Source organism: Pollachius pollachius (assembly GCF_949987615.1).
Source record: "Pollachius pollachius genome assembly, chromosome: 10".
NCBI classification, from domain to species: Eukaryota; Metazoa; Chordata; class Actinopteri; order Gadiformes; family Gadidae; genus Pollachius; species Pollachius pollachius.
The window spans coordinates 12837063-12849833 of NC_136943.1; the positions used below are offsets into that span (position 1 = coordinate 12837063).

The 12771-nt window shown below is 40.8% G+C and overlaps 1 protein-coding gene across 1 annotated transcript; it reads right to left on the bottom strand.

Annotated features, from left to right (window-relative positions):
• Nucleotides 1-4986: 4986 nt before the first annotated feature.
• On the bottom strand, nucleotides 4987-6640 carry nkx3-2 (NK3 homeobox 2). Its single transcript, XM_079745083.1, has 2 exons — nucleotides 6037-6640; nucleotides 4987-5644 (listed from the first exon to the last, which is right to left on the bottom strand). Exons 1-2 carry the CDS (start codon nucleotides 6434-6436, stop codon nucleotides 5205-5207), a joined length of 840 nt encoding a protein of 279 aa, XP_079601209.1. The 5' UTR covers nucleotides 6437-6640; the 3' UTR covers nucleotides 4987-5204.
• Nucleotides 6641-12771: the final 6131 nt, after the last annotated feature.

Genomic DNA, 12771 nt, shown 5'->3' on the forward strand with positions numbered 1-12771 from the left:
AAAGCGTAATTCAGCAGTCGGCAAATAAGTGCTCTGTGGATGCGTCCTGGGTATGACGCGTTCTCGTCACCATGGTAGCAGGGTCAAAGTTGAAATACAGGAGGGAGGCGAGAGATGCCCGAATGACAGAGCTGCCTTAGCCTTTATATTTCTTGATCCAGTAAAATATTTTATCCATATATTTTTTTTACAAAACACATGTTTAATATATTTATTGTATCGATATGACAATATAGGCATGTGTATAACATGAAATATAGCCTAATCACACATTCCTGAAATACATGACCGTGAACACACAGATACACGCACGTAGGCCTACGCACACACATACACACACACACACACACACACACACACACGCACGCACGCACACACACGCACCCACATTCCACACACACAACGGTAAAAGCAAAAAAAGCATGTTCGAGGGAGTCCATTGTTGACTAATCACTCGGGGTTGGTCAGTTTTACCTAATTATAACCTTTGACCTACAGTCAAATTGAACACATCTCAAAAGTTAATTGTTCTGAAATCAATTAATTTCATATCTGGTTGATACATTTATTTATTCAGAGGCATACATACGGTAAATCATATTTCTGGATGTAGGTCTTTGTGTTTTTATTTTATTATGCATTGAGGCAGCACATGGGCCTACAAACGGAGCGCTCAGTTAAATGACTATTGATAATAGTTTAGGCTTTAGAAGATTGAACTATGGCCTTCCGCATGATGAAAACTATTCCGAAAGTGTTATGAATAAATAAATAAAGCCTTTTTTTCAAAAGCAAAAATTGCAAAAGTCTAAAAATTATTCCATCCAAGAATACTGTATGGCTATCATTTGAATCAAATATATATAGCCTATATTTATATATATATACATGTGTTTTGGTGTTACGGTATTGGTCCTACAATAATAATAATATAAATATTTGGCTTTATATCGTTAATAAAAGGGTAGGCCTACATTTTATTTGAAGCGACTTTCATGGCACATGAAAACACTTTACGCTTAAAAAACTATTCTGGAGGGGGGAACATCCCACTGCTTGCACGTTCTGCATTAATCAGACCACGCTACAAAACTGTGTCATGTCATTTATTTATATAAGCTTACGCTGTCATTTTGAAAACGAAAAACGTTTTTGGGTGACAGAAGAACGCATGACAAACAAAAATTGCAAAAGAAATATGCATCCATCCGCGTTCTTGTCTTTCAAACACCTTTTATTAAAAGGGACACAAACACCCGATGGGGGAGAAGAATTCGCACCTGGGCCACTTTGAGGTGAGAATGAATGTCCGGTTTCGATTTTCCAGAATGCACATGAGGGTGTGATGGACAGCTTCTCAACTCTACACAAAGTTCGAAAGTAATTTGTGTTACTAACTTGCTGTAAACTTTGTATGGACCACATAGGCATTTTGACCATGACAACCTCAAATCTTTGTTATCTTATAGGCTATTCGACTCTTTGATTAGCAGCATCGCCTTTATATGTAGAATGTGATAAATTATTGATTTCATATTTTAAAGGTTTTAACTTCCTATTCAACATATTTAACGAACCATGACAAAAAATATGTGTAGGCCTTGACTTAAAATACGATGTGGGAAATTCGAGAATAACAAATGCAAAAAAAATCTAAGCAAAGGCTGAGCTATCGATTGATTAATCAAAAACGAAATCTCGAGCGAAGCATGACACTATATGGATTTTATTTTCATTTCGTAGGACATACATCGTATATAACTCACAGCCTTCGTACCTTTAAATGAAAACTCATAGAATAACTCAACCTTTACTCTGACGCTGGGAGTCCATCTGCTTGTTGGCTGTCCAGGCGTGTTGATTGATTTAAAATGATTTTGGTTTCAGAAATATTGTTGTAATAAATGTAAAGTATATATATGTATATATTGCATGGGTTATTGTACCATGGCTATGTGGTGTTGGTTTACGAAGAATCAAGCTGTAAAACATTTTTTTAGCTATACACTTATTTTTACGAAAAAGTTGGCATGGTATATGCTAAAAGGCTCTCTAATACAAATTCTTACTGGCCTATTCACAATCATCATGAGCTACTTTCTTCATTTAGCGAAGCGTCCAACGTGTACAAGGAGGAGAAAATGAAATATCTAGTCCAATCGAGTGTGGATTTGGTAAGCTCGGCATGAGCTGTTGTTCCCTGAACCCGAATGCATCAGCAGCTCCTCTAAAGTTGTTATTTTTGGACACATCTCTTTGTTTTTTACACCGTGCATAAGGCGTTGACTGCAGCAACAACTCCTTGTCTTTCGTGCATGTGCGTCAGCAATTTGCGGAGGCTGGAAATTTGTTTTCATTGCTGTACGTCAACTCAAACAGATTATTGAGTCGCACGATCTATAGTAGTCTATAAAGGAAAATAACATGTGGTATTTAATGGCAATTTTGTATCATTAATACTGTAACGTGATCTAGAACAACAGTTGGAACATGTCTTTGCAGAGAAAATAGCACATTTTCATGATTATGTCTCATTAAAATTGTCACTTGCATTCAATTGATCTGTCCTTGACATCCGTGATTAGTTTATTATTGTGCGTGTTTGTGTGTGTGTGTGTGTGTGTGTGTGTGTGTGTGTGTGTGTGTGTGCGTGTGTGTGCGTGTGTGTGCGTGTGATTACGTGTGTGTGTGTGTGTGTGTGTGTGTGTGTGTGTGTGTGTGTGTGTGTGTGTGTGTGTGTGTGTACACATAAAAGAAGCTGAAAATTGAATAATAGGCAAAGCGAATAACATATTGTTGCCTAATTTTACCGTTGCATACAACATCCGTCTTGTGCATATAACATGCAGAGGACTTTATTTTTTGGCTGAATGGTTTTAGTTTGAAAACGAATGTGGTTAGGCAAATATCATTCTGAGCACCAAAAAAAAATGTATGCGTAATAATCGGTTGGTGCGCGATGGTGTGCGTTATTAAGTTATGGAGTCTAGCTTTAAAAACCGGTCAACAAATAGTGTCCCTTTTTTTTCTAGCAAATTATCTAAACGACCATAGCTTACAGTAGGCCAATATATTTGATTAAAATATATATGTATAGGCAGAATGATTATGCTGGCCTATTTGGGATTAATTTTTTGTTGCGCTTTCTACACCATGCATGCATTTCTTTTGTCAAAAATATGATAATCAAATACAACTGGAACAAGGTACAATGCATGTCAATGTGGGTGTTTGCATTTCAAAGAACAGAGATCGGAAGGAAAACAACCGGTATATGTCTCCCCCTCTAGATCTGATATCTTATGCAGGCATGGTAAAGAAATGGACGCCACGTCGACTGCGGATGGGACGGTCTAGTGTTCAATATCCCCATAGGTTCTCTCTGAGCTCCTCTGGGCTGAGAATCAATGACATTGTTCCATAATCGAAGGATGATGCTCGGGTGAGGTGAAGAGCCAGTCAATCCAAAAATTCCATTAATTTTTTTTTTTTTATCGGTGCGTCTAGCACAGGTGTTCGCTGGTTACTTTCCAGGGACGGGGTTTGTACGTTGCAAAAGTAAATATTATGATGAAAATTGTGTCGGGGGCTTTTTTGTCGAAGGTTCCCCAGATGGGGAGGTTTAGTAGTAGTAGTAGTAGTAGTAGTGTTGATCCATCTGTACCTGAGAGCGAGACATCCAAAGTCACATCCATCGTATCTCGACGCTGATCGGTTGTAAGTGTTTAGTCTTGAACTTGGTTGTTGACTCAACCGTTTGTTTTGACCTGCGCACCGTCTCTTGTTCCTGGATCCACGGTGGCTTGAGGCTCAAGCGTGCACAAGGCTCAACTGTGACTAGTTGTTCTTCCCACTTATGGGTTAGCCAAACACCTACACCACTTTGAATACAAAGAGTTTTACTAATTCATATAAATAAAATGGTTCGGTGTTCAATATACACTTAATCGTCAAGCGATCCAAAGGCAGATGCAGTGCATCATGACATGGGTCTCCTTGACCTTCAGGTAGTCCTCTACCTGTGTAGACGTGCACCCTAAGACACCAGTCACTTCACCCTGTCCCAGGATCGTACAGCAATTAATCATCGTGTTTGACAGGAGTGTTTGGAGGAAAGCTCATCCTGGCCATGATGACAACTTGACTCCTAGGGCCATAGTGCATCAGATCTGCTGCTGATTTTAAATTTTATTTAAGGTAGCCTAAATTCTGTCAGAATTTATTTTACCCACACAGGTTATTTCAATATAATTGTTTGCAATAATCGTATAATAATGTGGCCACGATTTCTTAACGTATTCACCACTTTTATTCTCATACTTAATTTATCCCACGCAAGATAAATATATACGATATCCTACTGAAAAAACACAGCAATGTTGCATCTTATTTTGTACACGTGGACACGGACCAAACACAATGTATATTGTCATAGCCTCTTCGGATAGAGTTGATATAGCGCCCAAAACTACCACTATACGACCAGTCGTCAAACATCAAGCAACTTTGCTAAATCGAAAGCAGCCAATATTTAAAACCGTAATTAGTCTCATATTTTCTTGATATTCAGGCCTAAAAAGATGGGGGATTTTTAAATTGTAAATAAAACATACATAATGCCATTCCAATTATAACAATTACGGGTATGGCTATGTAAAAATATTAGTTTTCCTCTAAATAACAAAATAAAACATATAGGCTACTCGACAGCAGATATATCTCTTAATAATGGAACCTTCTCCGGTCGCACACACGAATACAACAAAAATTTCGTCTTTTTTCTTTTAATGTTTGATAGGCCTACTGTACATGCCCACACTATATGCTCAAAAGTGCTGAAATATTTTAGTTATTACAAACACAACAAAGATAAAAACTTAACACAATTAGCCATTTGAAGGGCCAATAGAAACAGTCTATTTCCAATCATTGCAGAGGTAGGAACACGCGCGTACAACAGAGGACAGAATATTCTGCAACAACCATCAAATGTGATATCTTCAGTCGTACACAACAACAACAACAACAACAACAACAACAACAACAACAAAACACGGTGAGGCAGTTCGGTTGGTGACTCTGATCTGATCTGAAGTCCATTCAGACACTCGTTTCTCTCAAGGAGTTTTTCAATGTTTTTTCCTTTGGTTTCCCGGGAGAAAATAAATATACGAGGAGGGGCCCCTCTGGGATAAGGGGGGGCCTTATGGGTTCCCAGCGCACGCGGAGAGCGTCCAGGCGGGAAGGCAGTAAGCGCCGTAGGGGTAATAGTAGGACGGCTGCAGGGCGAGCAGCGGGGGCCGCAGCAGTTCTCCCGGGCTGTACTGTCTCTGGTCGTCCCGGACCAACACCTTAACCGCCACTTTCTTCGCCGTGGGGGCCGACGCCATTAAATCGGCGGCCATCTGACGACGCTTCGTCTTGTAGCGGCGGTTCTGGAACCAGATCTTGACCTGGGTCTCGGTGAGCTTGAGGGAGGCGGCCAGGTCGGCCCTCTCGGGCCCCGAGAGGTAGCGCTGGTGGTTGAAGCGCCGCTCGAGCTCGAAGACCTGCGCGTGGGAGAAGGCGGCTCGCGAGCGCTTCTTCCTTTGCTTGGGCTGGTCGGCGCTTTGATCGCTTCCTGCCTCGTCGAGGTTGTTGGAATCTGGATTGAGAATATGCATTTTTATAGATTTAATTTTCCAATTTAGTAAAAACTAGATTTTAATTCATAAATGTAATCAAAAGGAAAGCAATACACATGCAGGATAGCGGTAGACATGTCTCATCGACATTTCACCACTCAATATTAAATATAAACATAGAGGCCTAATGACAGCACACCAAACAACCATGAATTCCAAATTTCAAATAGGTCGGGCCCTGAAGGACCTATGCCTTAATAATCTGAAACGCAGCCCACATTAAAACGGCCATTAATTATACACCACGCTGACCATGGACAATTTGTTACCATTAAACGTGTAGGCCTACAACGAGATTAATAAATTAAAATGTCCACACACTCAAGCTATGTTTGTCGTTTCCTCCGCTTACCCGAGACATTGGGCTCACAGTCGCTGAGTCCCTTCGCGTTCTCCACTGCGGTGGATTCCTGGTCCGTCTCATCCTGCAGGCTCTCCTCCAGCAGGTCTGAGGCGGGGTCTCCCTCGGTCTCGGTCTTACACACCACCGGCTTACCGTCGTTATCGTCGCTCAGACCCGAGTCGGAGTCGTAACTTTTGTTGTCGCCCGGCTCGCAGGTTCCCCCGTCGCTGCTCGGCCTGCACGCCGAGGGAAAGTCCGCAGATCCGCTGTTCATTTCCCCGAATATTTTCCAACAGGACGTCTTTGAGAAACACATATCCAAATCGGGTAAATGTCCACGACTGTCCTCTTTTTTATTCAAAATGGCTTGGATGGAGAAAGGCATCAATGAATTGCTACGCACGGCCATCTTTCAAACCCCTTTAAGTTCGTCTTCAGGGAATAACTGGTGTCCCGCTAAACGAAGACGACGTCAGTTCATCCACATTGTATTTCCCTCGAAGGACTGATACTGCTGCTCCTGTTCTTCCACTTCAGGATTCTCATTGCTTTCGTCCCGGAGAAGTGACGGAAAGTTTCTGCATATCCAAAAGCACGATGTTCCTCCTCCGCATAACTCTTCCATCAGCGCGGGTTCGATCCCCTTTCCAGCCCTTTTTTACAAACTTCCACCCTCCACCCTCACCTGTGACTGACAGGGAGCCCTCCGTACGTCCTATTGGCTGGGGGCGGAGGAAGGCAGCGCGGTGATTGGCCGCTGTTAACGACGTCCCACTCTTGGCGTGTCAGGACAATAAATGTCTTTTTTTTTTCTTCGAGCTTAACCCTTTGTCGCCCAAATAACTTGGATCGTCTATTCTGTCTATGTGTAAAGTGAACTCTTTTTTTCTACTCTAATATTAAGGTTATATTTATGGACACAATGCATGCATACCAACATTAGAGATCAGTGTGTATCAGAGCTATATTTAAACACCACACGTTGTTGACTCGGGTCGTTATTCCCATCGTGTGACCGCTCGGTGTCGTCAGGTAAGCTGTGCGTAAAAAGCTTTAAAAATAGCAAACGTGTTGCCCTGTAGCGTGTTGACAACCACAGACAAAGCATTGGTGGACGTTGACTTTTCAAACGCAAGAAATATGAATGTCTCCGTGTCCCTTATTGTTAATAATCATCGGCCGCCACTGATTTGAGTTGATGGTTGGTGACCTTTGTCAAATTTCTCTTTATACCTGGATGTCTGTATTTCGGTGTGTGATACGAATAACCTTCCTTATAAATTACGGCATACAAAGAGCATGCGGAATGGGCAAAGGGACACTATTTATTTGAATGGCTAAGCATTTGTTTGATGTGGATGTTTACTCCAAACGCGCACACTATTCCAGTTAGGCCTTTAAACTTCCATATTTTACTAAAAATAAAACTGAACGCATGGTTTGAAAGAGTTAATTACGCCGTTAGTTATAAGGAAGGGCTACAATTAATTATCATTATCAACTGATATAGTCTACAATATAGGCCTACATTTTAATGCAACACTAATCTCCACATCTGAAAAAGACTAAACCACATTTCCGTAAGGGAAATTACCTTTAAGACAGGCGCACAAGACAGTGAGCTATTTAGGTATTTTTAAATATACAATCCTGATTAATTATAATCAATACCTATTATTATAATAATAATTATACTAATAATAATTAGTAGGTCTATTATTATAATGCCTCTCTAGAAACGTAGTCATTCTTTGTTCTGTAGGTTTGGTCCATAATTGAAGATAGAGATAGTCCAAAATAGTCAACGCTCATATAGTCAAAGCATAAGGTGATAGGAAGGCCTACTCAATTCATTACATTTTTACAAATTTGCATTTGCTTGACTCCACTCAATAGAGATAGGTTCAAAGCAGTGATGGTCTATCCACCTAAATCCGTTAAGTAGGTCTTCTTGATGTCATGGTCTATGTTTAAAATACGTGTCTTTACTGTACTCATGAATACTAAGACTGTACACACATGAAATTCATGCTTTTTATGCATGACGTGTTAATATTAATATTGATTTTATTGTCAGACAAAGATAAAAATTTCTCATGTCTCTGTAATAATCCAAAGACAGAAACATGTTCTCAATAAATAAATTCAGTGTCTTCCTTCAACGTGATCTGTTGTTTTCAGGACAACAACATTGAAAACTAACCACATTATATGAGGATGGACACTCTTATTTATCTCTACTGAAAAACACACAAAAAAAACAGATCTTAAAGTACCTGGTCAGAGTTTTGTTGAGGTTTTTGTTTTACATTTTGTGATATTTTCTTATTTATTTTTACATATTATTATCAGCATTAGAATAACCTGATATTTAATGCATATGTAATAGGCCTACCATCTAGTGGCTGTTTAAAGAACCACGTGGTCGTTGACTTTTGACATATTGTGCCCTTAGTTTAAATTAATGTCATAGGACAGTGGTCACTATTAAGTAAATAAACCATACAAAGAAAATAAATGGGGATTTATTTTCTTCCATTGATGGCTCACAGGGGATGACCTTTCCTACATTGTCCTTTTGGTCGTTTTCAAGAAAAAGAAGAAGAAAACGTCCATGGTCAATCACTTCTACAACCAAAACCTACCTCGGTCATCGAGGACCATCCATCCGAAGCTAAATATTGTCATCGTCTTCATTTCTGGGGGCCTTTAGAGGCTAATAACCACTGCATGCAAAACACAAACCAAAGACTTCTGGATATTTTCTCATCCAGGCCCTTTATCGAAAGGTCCTTCAGTTCAATTTAATAGCACATAGGCTATTTCGTTCCTCAAACATTCAGAAACAGACGCATCTGGTCTGTTTTTAACACCTTTATCAATGATGTTTTGAGGTTTCTACTGCGCCCCATAATTTCATGTAATACTAGATAATAATCGGAGTCTAGGATGGGCTACTCTACCATAATAATTCACCAATTCAATTCAGAATGTGTGGCACTACGACGGGTCCTATTAATGTGACGTCAAGCAGAACCCCAAAACAAGGTGTTATGATAAGGGCCCACAGTTATACACAGACAGAGGGAGGCTACCTAGATTTAACCGTTTCACTCACTGCAAGTGGAAACCGTTTGGATAAATAAAACTATCATTGCATGCGTATTAACGACATATATATGCAAGTGAAATTATATATAATATTTATAGGCCTTCCATTTGTTATTGCATTCCATTAATACATTAGTATGGCCATACATCTAACATAACAATAATGTGGATGATCATTTCAATTAAAATCAATATAATATATAACTATCTTTCATTTGATAGCACATTTAGTTGTGTCAACATATCGGTTGATGCGAAACAGTGTGAATTTCATAATAATCTTGCAGGGTGAGTATTTTAGTATTGATAACATCCATTCTAAAATCTGAAACAATGAAAGGAAAAAAGAAAAAAAGCTTTTAAACTAATCTGTGTAGAATCAAGATCAACAAAATTAATTTTATTTGCGGCCGCTTTAGCGGCTAAGGTCACCCTCTGCTGGTGGAGAAAATAACTGATCCGACACGCGCAAGGTGTTTAACACAGATGTCTCTGACACAGTACCGGTAACTATATTAATCGTGTAAAAACGTATTGAAACGGGATTTTACGTGACAACATTAAATAATATTCTCTGTTTCGAGTCTACTTTACGTCGAGCACACCTGCAGTCTGCACGGAGCTTAAACTCACATCGTCTGTGAGTCAATTGCTCACCCCTTTAGATTACCAACAGCAACACGGTTTGGTCTGCCCTTAACCAAACCTGAAACCCCTCTTTCGGCTCTGGCGACCTCATGACTTGACTCTGTGTTGTTGAGAGCAGCCATAGGTCTCACCGGGTGCAGCAACAGAGCCAACGTCGCCATGGTAACATCCCTGTTTCCCCTCTTCTCGCCGCCGTGTTTATGACAGGTCTTGAACCTTGGCGTGCTGGTATGAGCACCAGGAGGCTCGCGGCATGCTCTTCTCCCCACCACCCCCTCTCGTGCTCTAGGACTCGCTGCCAAATTGTGTTCAGATGGAGAAATATAGGAGAGGGCATTGCCAAGAGGACTTTGAAATAAATGTTTCCCCACCAAAAACGTGGTCTGGGTTTCTCACCAGCCTATCAGCTCCAGCGTGATAGCACCTTTAATCAACCGCAACCGTGGAAAGCGGAGCTGAATGGGGCGGGGGGGGGGGGGGGGGGGGGGGGGGGGGGGGGTCCTGATTTAAGTGCTTTTAGCTGCTGAAGTAACCGTTGATCCTCCGAACCCCCCCCCCCCCCCCCCCCCCCCTTTTCTTACCATTGCTTAAGAAGAAGAGTTATCCTTGCATGCGATGAACCACTAAAAATAAGAACCCTTGAGACAACTCAATAAACTCAATGGAGCTAGGAGACGGGAGAAAGACATAGGAGACAGAGCGAGACACAGAGAGAAAGGTCATTGGTAGATCCATCCTCTTCTTGGAAGCTGCTCAAAATGTCTGCATTTTGGCCTTTATGTGTGTGCACATGTGCATGTGTATGCATGTGCATGTATGCGTGTCGGCAAGACTGTGTGCACATGTGTGTTATACATGCGTGTGTGTGTGCAACAATGCGTGAATGCTTGCATATCTGCATTTGTGTTTGTTTGTATGGGCATGCATGTGTGGCTCCTGAAAAATGACCTCTTCTGGAACATTGGCTAATGCATTTGTTGCTCAAGCACAAGCTTTCTCCCATTCTCCACGAACTCCAGCTATCTAAGTGTTCTGTGATTAATGCTCACTTCAGGGCACGCATGAATGAAAATGTCTGTCAGACAACGATCCGGGTTTCGTCAGTATCATGTCAGATGTGAAATGCCGACACGCTTGAAGACACACGAGGTAGTGTGGTTCTGAAAACTATTTAGGAGTACTCTGAGGTTCTGTCTGACGGTGACCTTATGTGATTGAACTCCCCCGACTGGGAATTGGATGCCATACATGGCTGTTTTCTACTCTGCTCATCTATCTATGAGTTTCTATCATTGTAACATTGAATAATTGAATACTCTATGCTCCTTTTTTTTCTCCACCTTTTCTGTTATCAATCCATCTTGTGCACCTGCAAAAACTGGATGTTATAGACGTGACAATACGCTATTTTGATGATGCATTTAAATATTATTTTCAATGTAAGTATAGGAATATGGCATCCTCTCTCTTTGAGTATATGGATAGGTGGATATAGACGGACAATCTTAAAGATATGTATTTTTCTTTGCTCTACAATTTCAAATATAGGCCTACACCATATTATATTAAACTCGTCTCTGCCACAGAATAATTTCAATACTGCGAAAGAAATACCAAAAGAAACCATTAAACCACTATTCCTCCCTGCTGCCTGGCTCTATTTCGGTGCCTCTCGCCTGAAACCCTTCTGACGTTTAACACCTGTTAACTTTTACGTGTTGTGAGAGAAGCAGCTGAATAGGCGGCCATTATGTTCCGTGCCAGTCTCGTTGGCCATATCCCCAGTAGAGGAAAGACCACTCCCAACGTGGAGCCCCTTAACCCAGCCGCGAATGGTAAGCGGCTCCACTGTAGGACAACCTCTGCTCAAACCCAATGGTACTTCCATTCCATTCGTCTGATGAAGGTAACCCCCCACCGTCTTTTCCACAGCCCGCTCAAGTAAGAGCTACACCGGGAGCTCGAGCGCTCGGCTTGGCGGTTAAACTGTATCATTAGGAGAAGGTCCCACAGTGCGCGTGTCCATCACGATTGCGTCGAGCTATAGCCAAGGAGGTTTGTTTTGTCACAAGACGTCAACCCCAATCGTTCTTGAGTTGGCTGGGTGCTCAAACTCTCCCAACCACAAAAGTGATACTTGAGGATATAGGCCCTATAGGCCGATGTTATTTTTTTTAATAAACTGTGGAGAAAAGTATCGTCGGCACGCTAGCCTACAGGAAGGTACGGTAACTAGAAACACGTACGGTAATTGAATGCAAAAAAAAATGGTTGGAATCTTTTTTTGGATTTGGTTCAAAGAATCAGTGTCTAAGCCTGACCCTCATAACATCAGCAATTTTCATATTAATTGCCAATCAGAAACTTGCATGGCAAACTATGTTGCCCCCCTCCTTCTCCAAGTCCCTTGAATCGTATCAAGTAGGCCTATCCTTTTTTTCTTCTTCTTTGAGTGAGATATTATTTAAATAGGCCTACTATTTATAATATTTAGGGCTTGTATTCCAGTTCCAGTAAATACCTGACGTGAACACCTTTGAGACGCCAAAGGACCTTTCCACAGTAATTATAATTCTTCTTGTATCGTTAGTTGGTCGGTTTTAGCCTCAATAAGCACACAGGAATGTCCCATTTCCCGCAGTGATGATTGGTTCGAAGGTTTGATTATGAACACATTGAATGACCGCACATCCAACAGGAAAATGATACTGTGATACACGTTAACATCACGCTATGCCTACTAAATATAACGTTATACTCAATAGGCCTCTCATTATAGTACTGAACTTAATTTAGGAATTGTAATAGGCAAAACTACGTGACACACAATAGACATGACATTGTGACTGTAGTGCTCTAAAGTAAGTACGTTATAGGGTTAAACATTAGCAAAATATATTTATTTATTTTCATATTTCGTTTGCGTAAAAATAAATAAGTTTGCTTCATTCACACAAATGACCCATTTCAGACCTTGGTTACTCG

Bases quoted from the DNA above. Each gene is read 5' to 3' on its own strand.
- nkx3-2 (XM_079745083.1), bottom strand. From the start codon at position 6,436: ATGGCCGTGCGTAGCAATTCATTGATGCCTTTCTCCATCCAAGCCATT. The intron at 5,645-6,036 runs GTAAGCGGAGGA...TTCTCAATCCAG, and splicing joins CTGTGAGCCCAATGTCTCGG to ATTCCAACAACCTCGACGAG.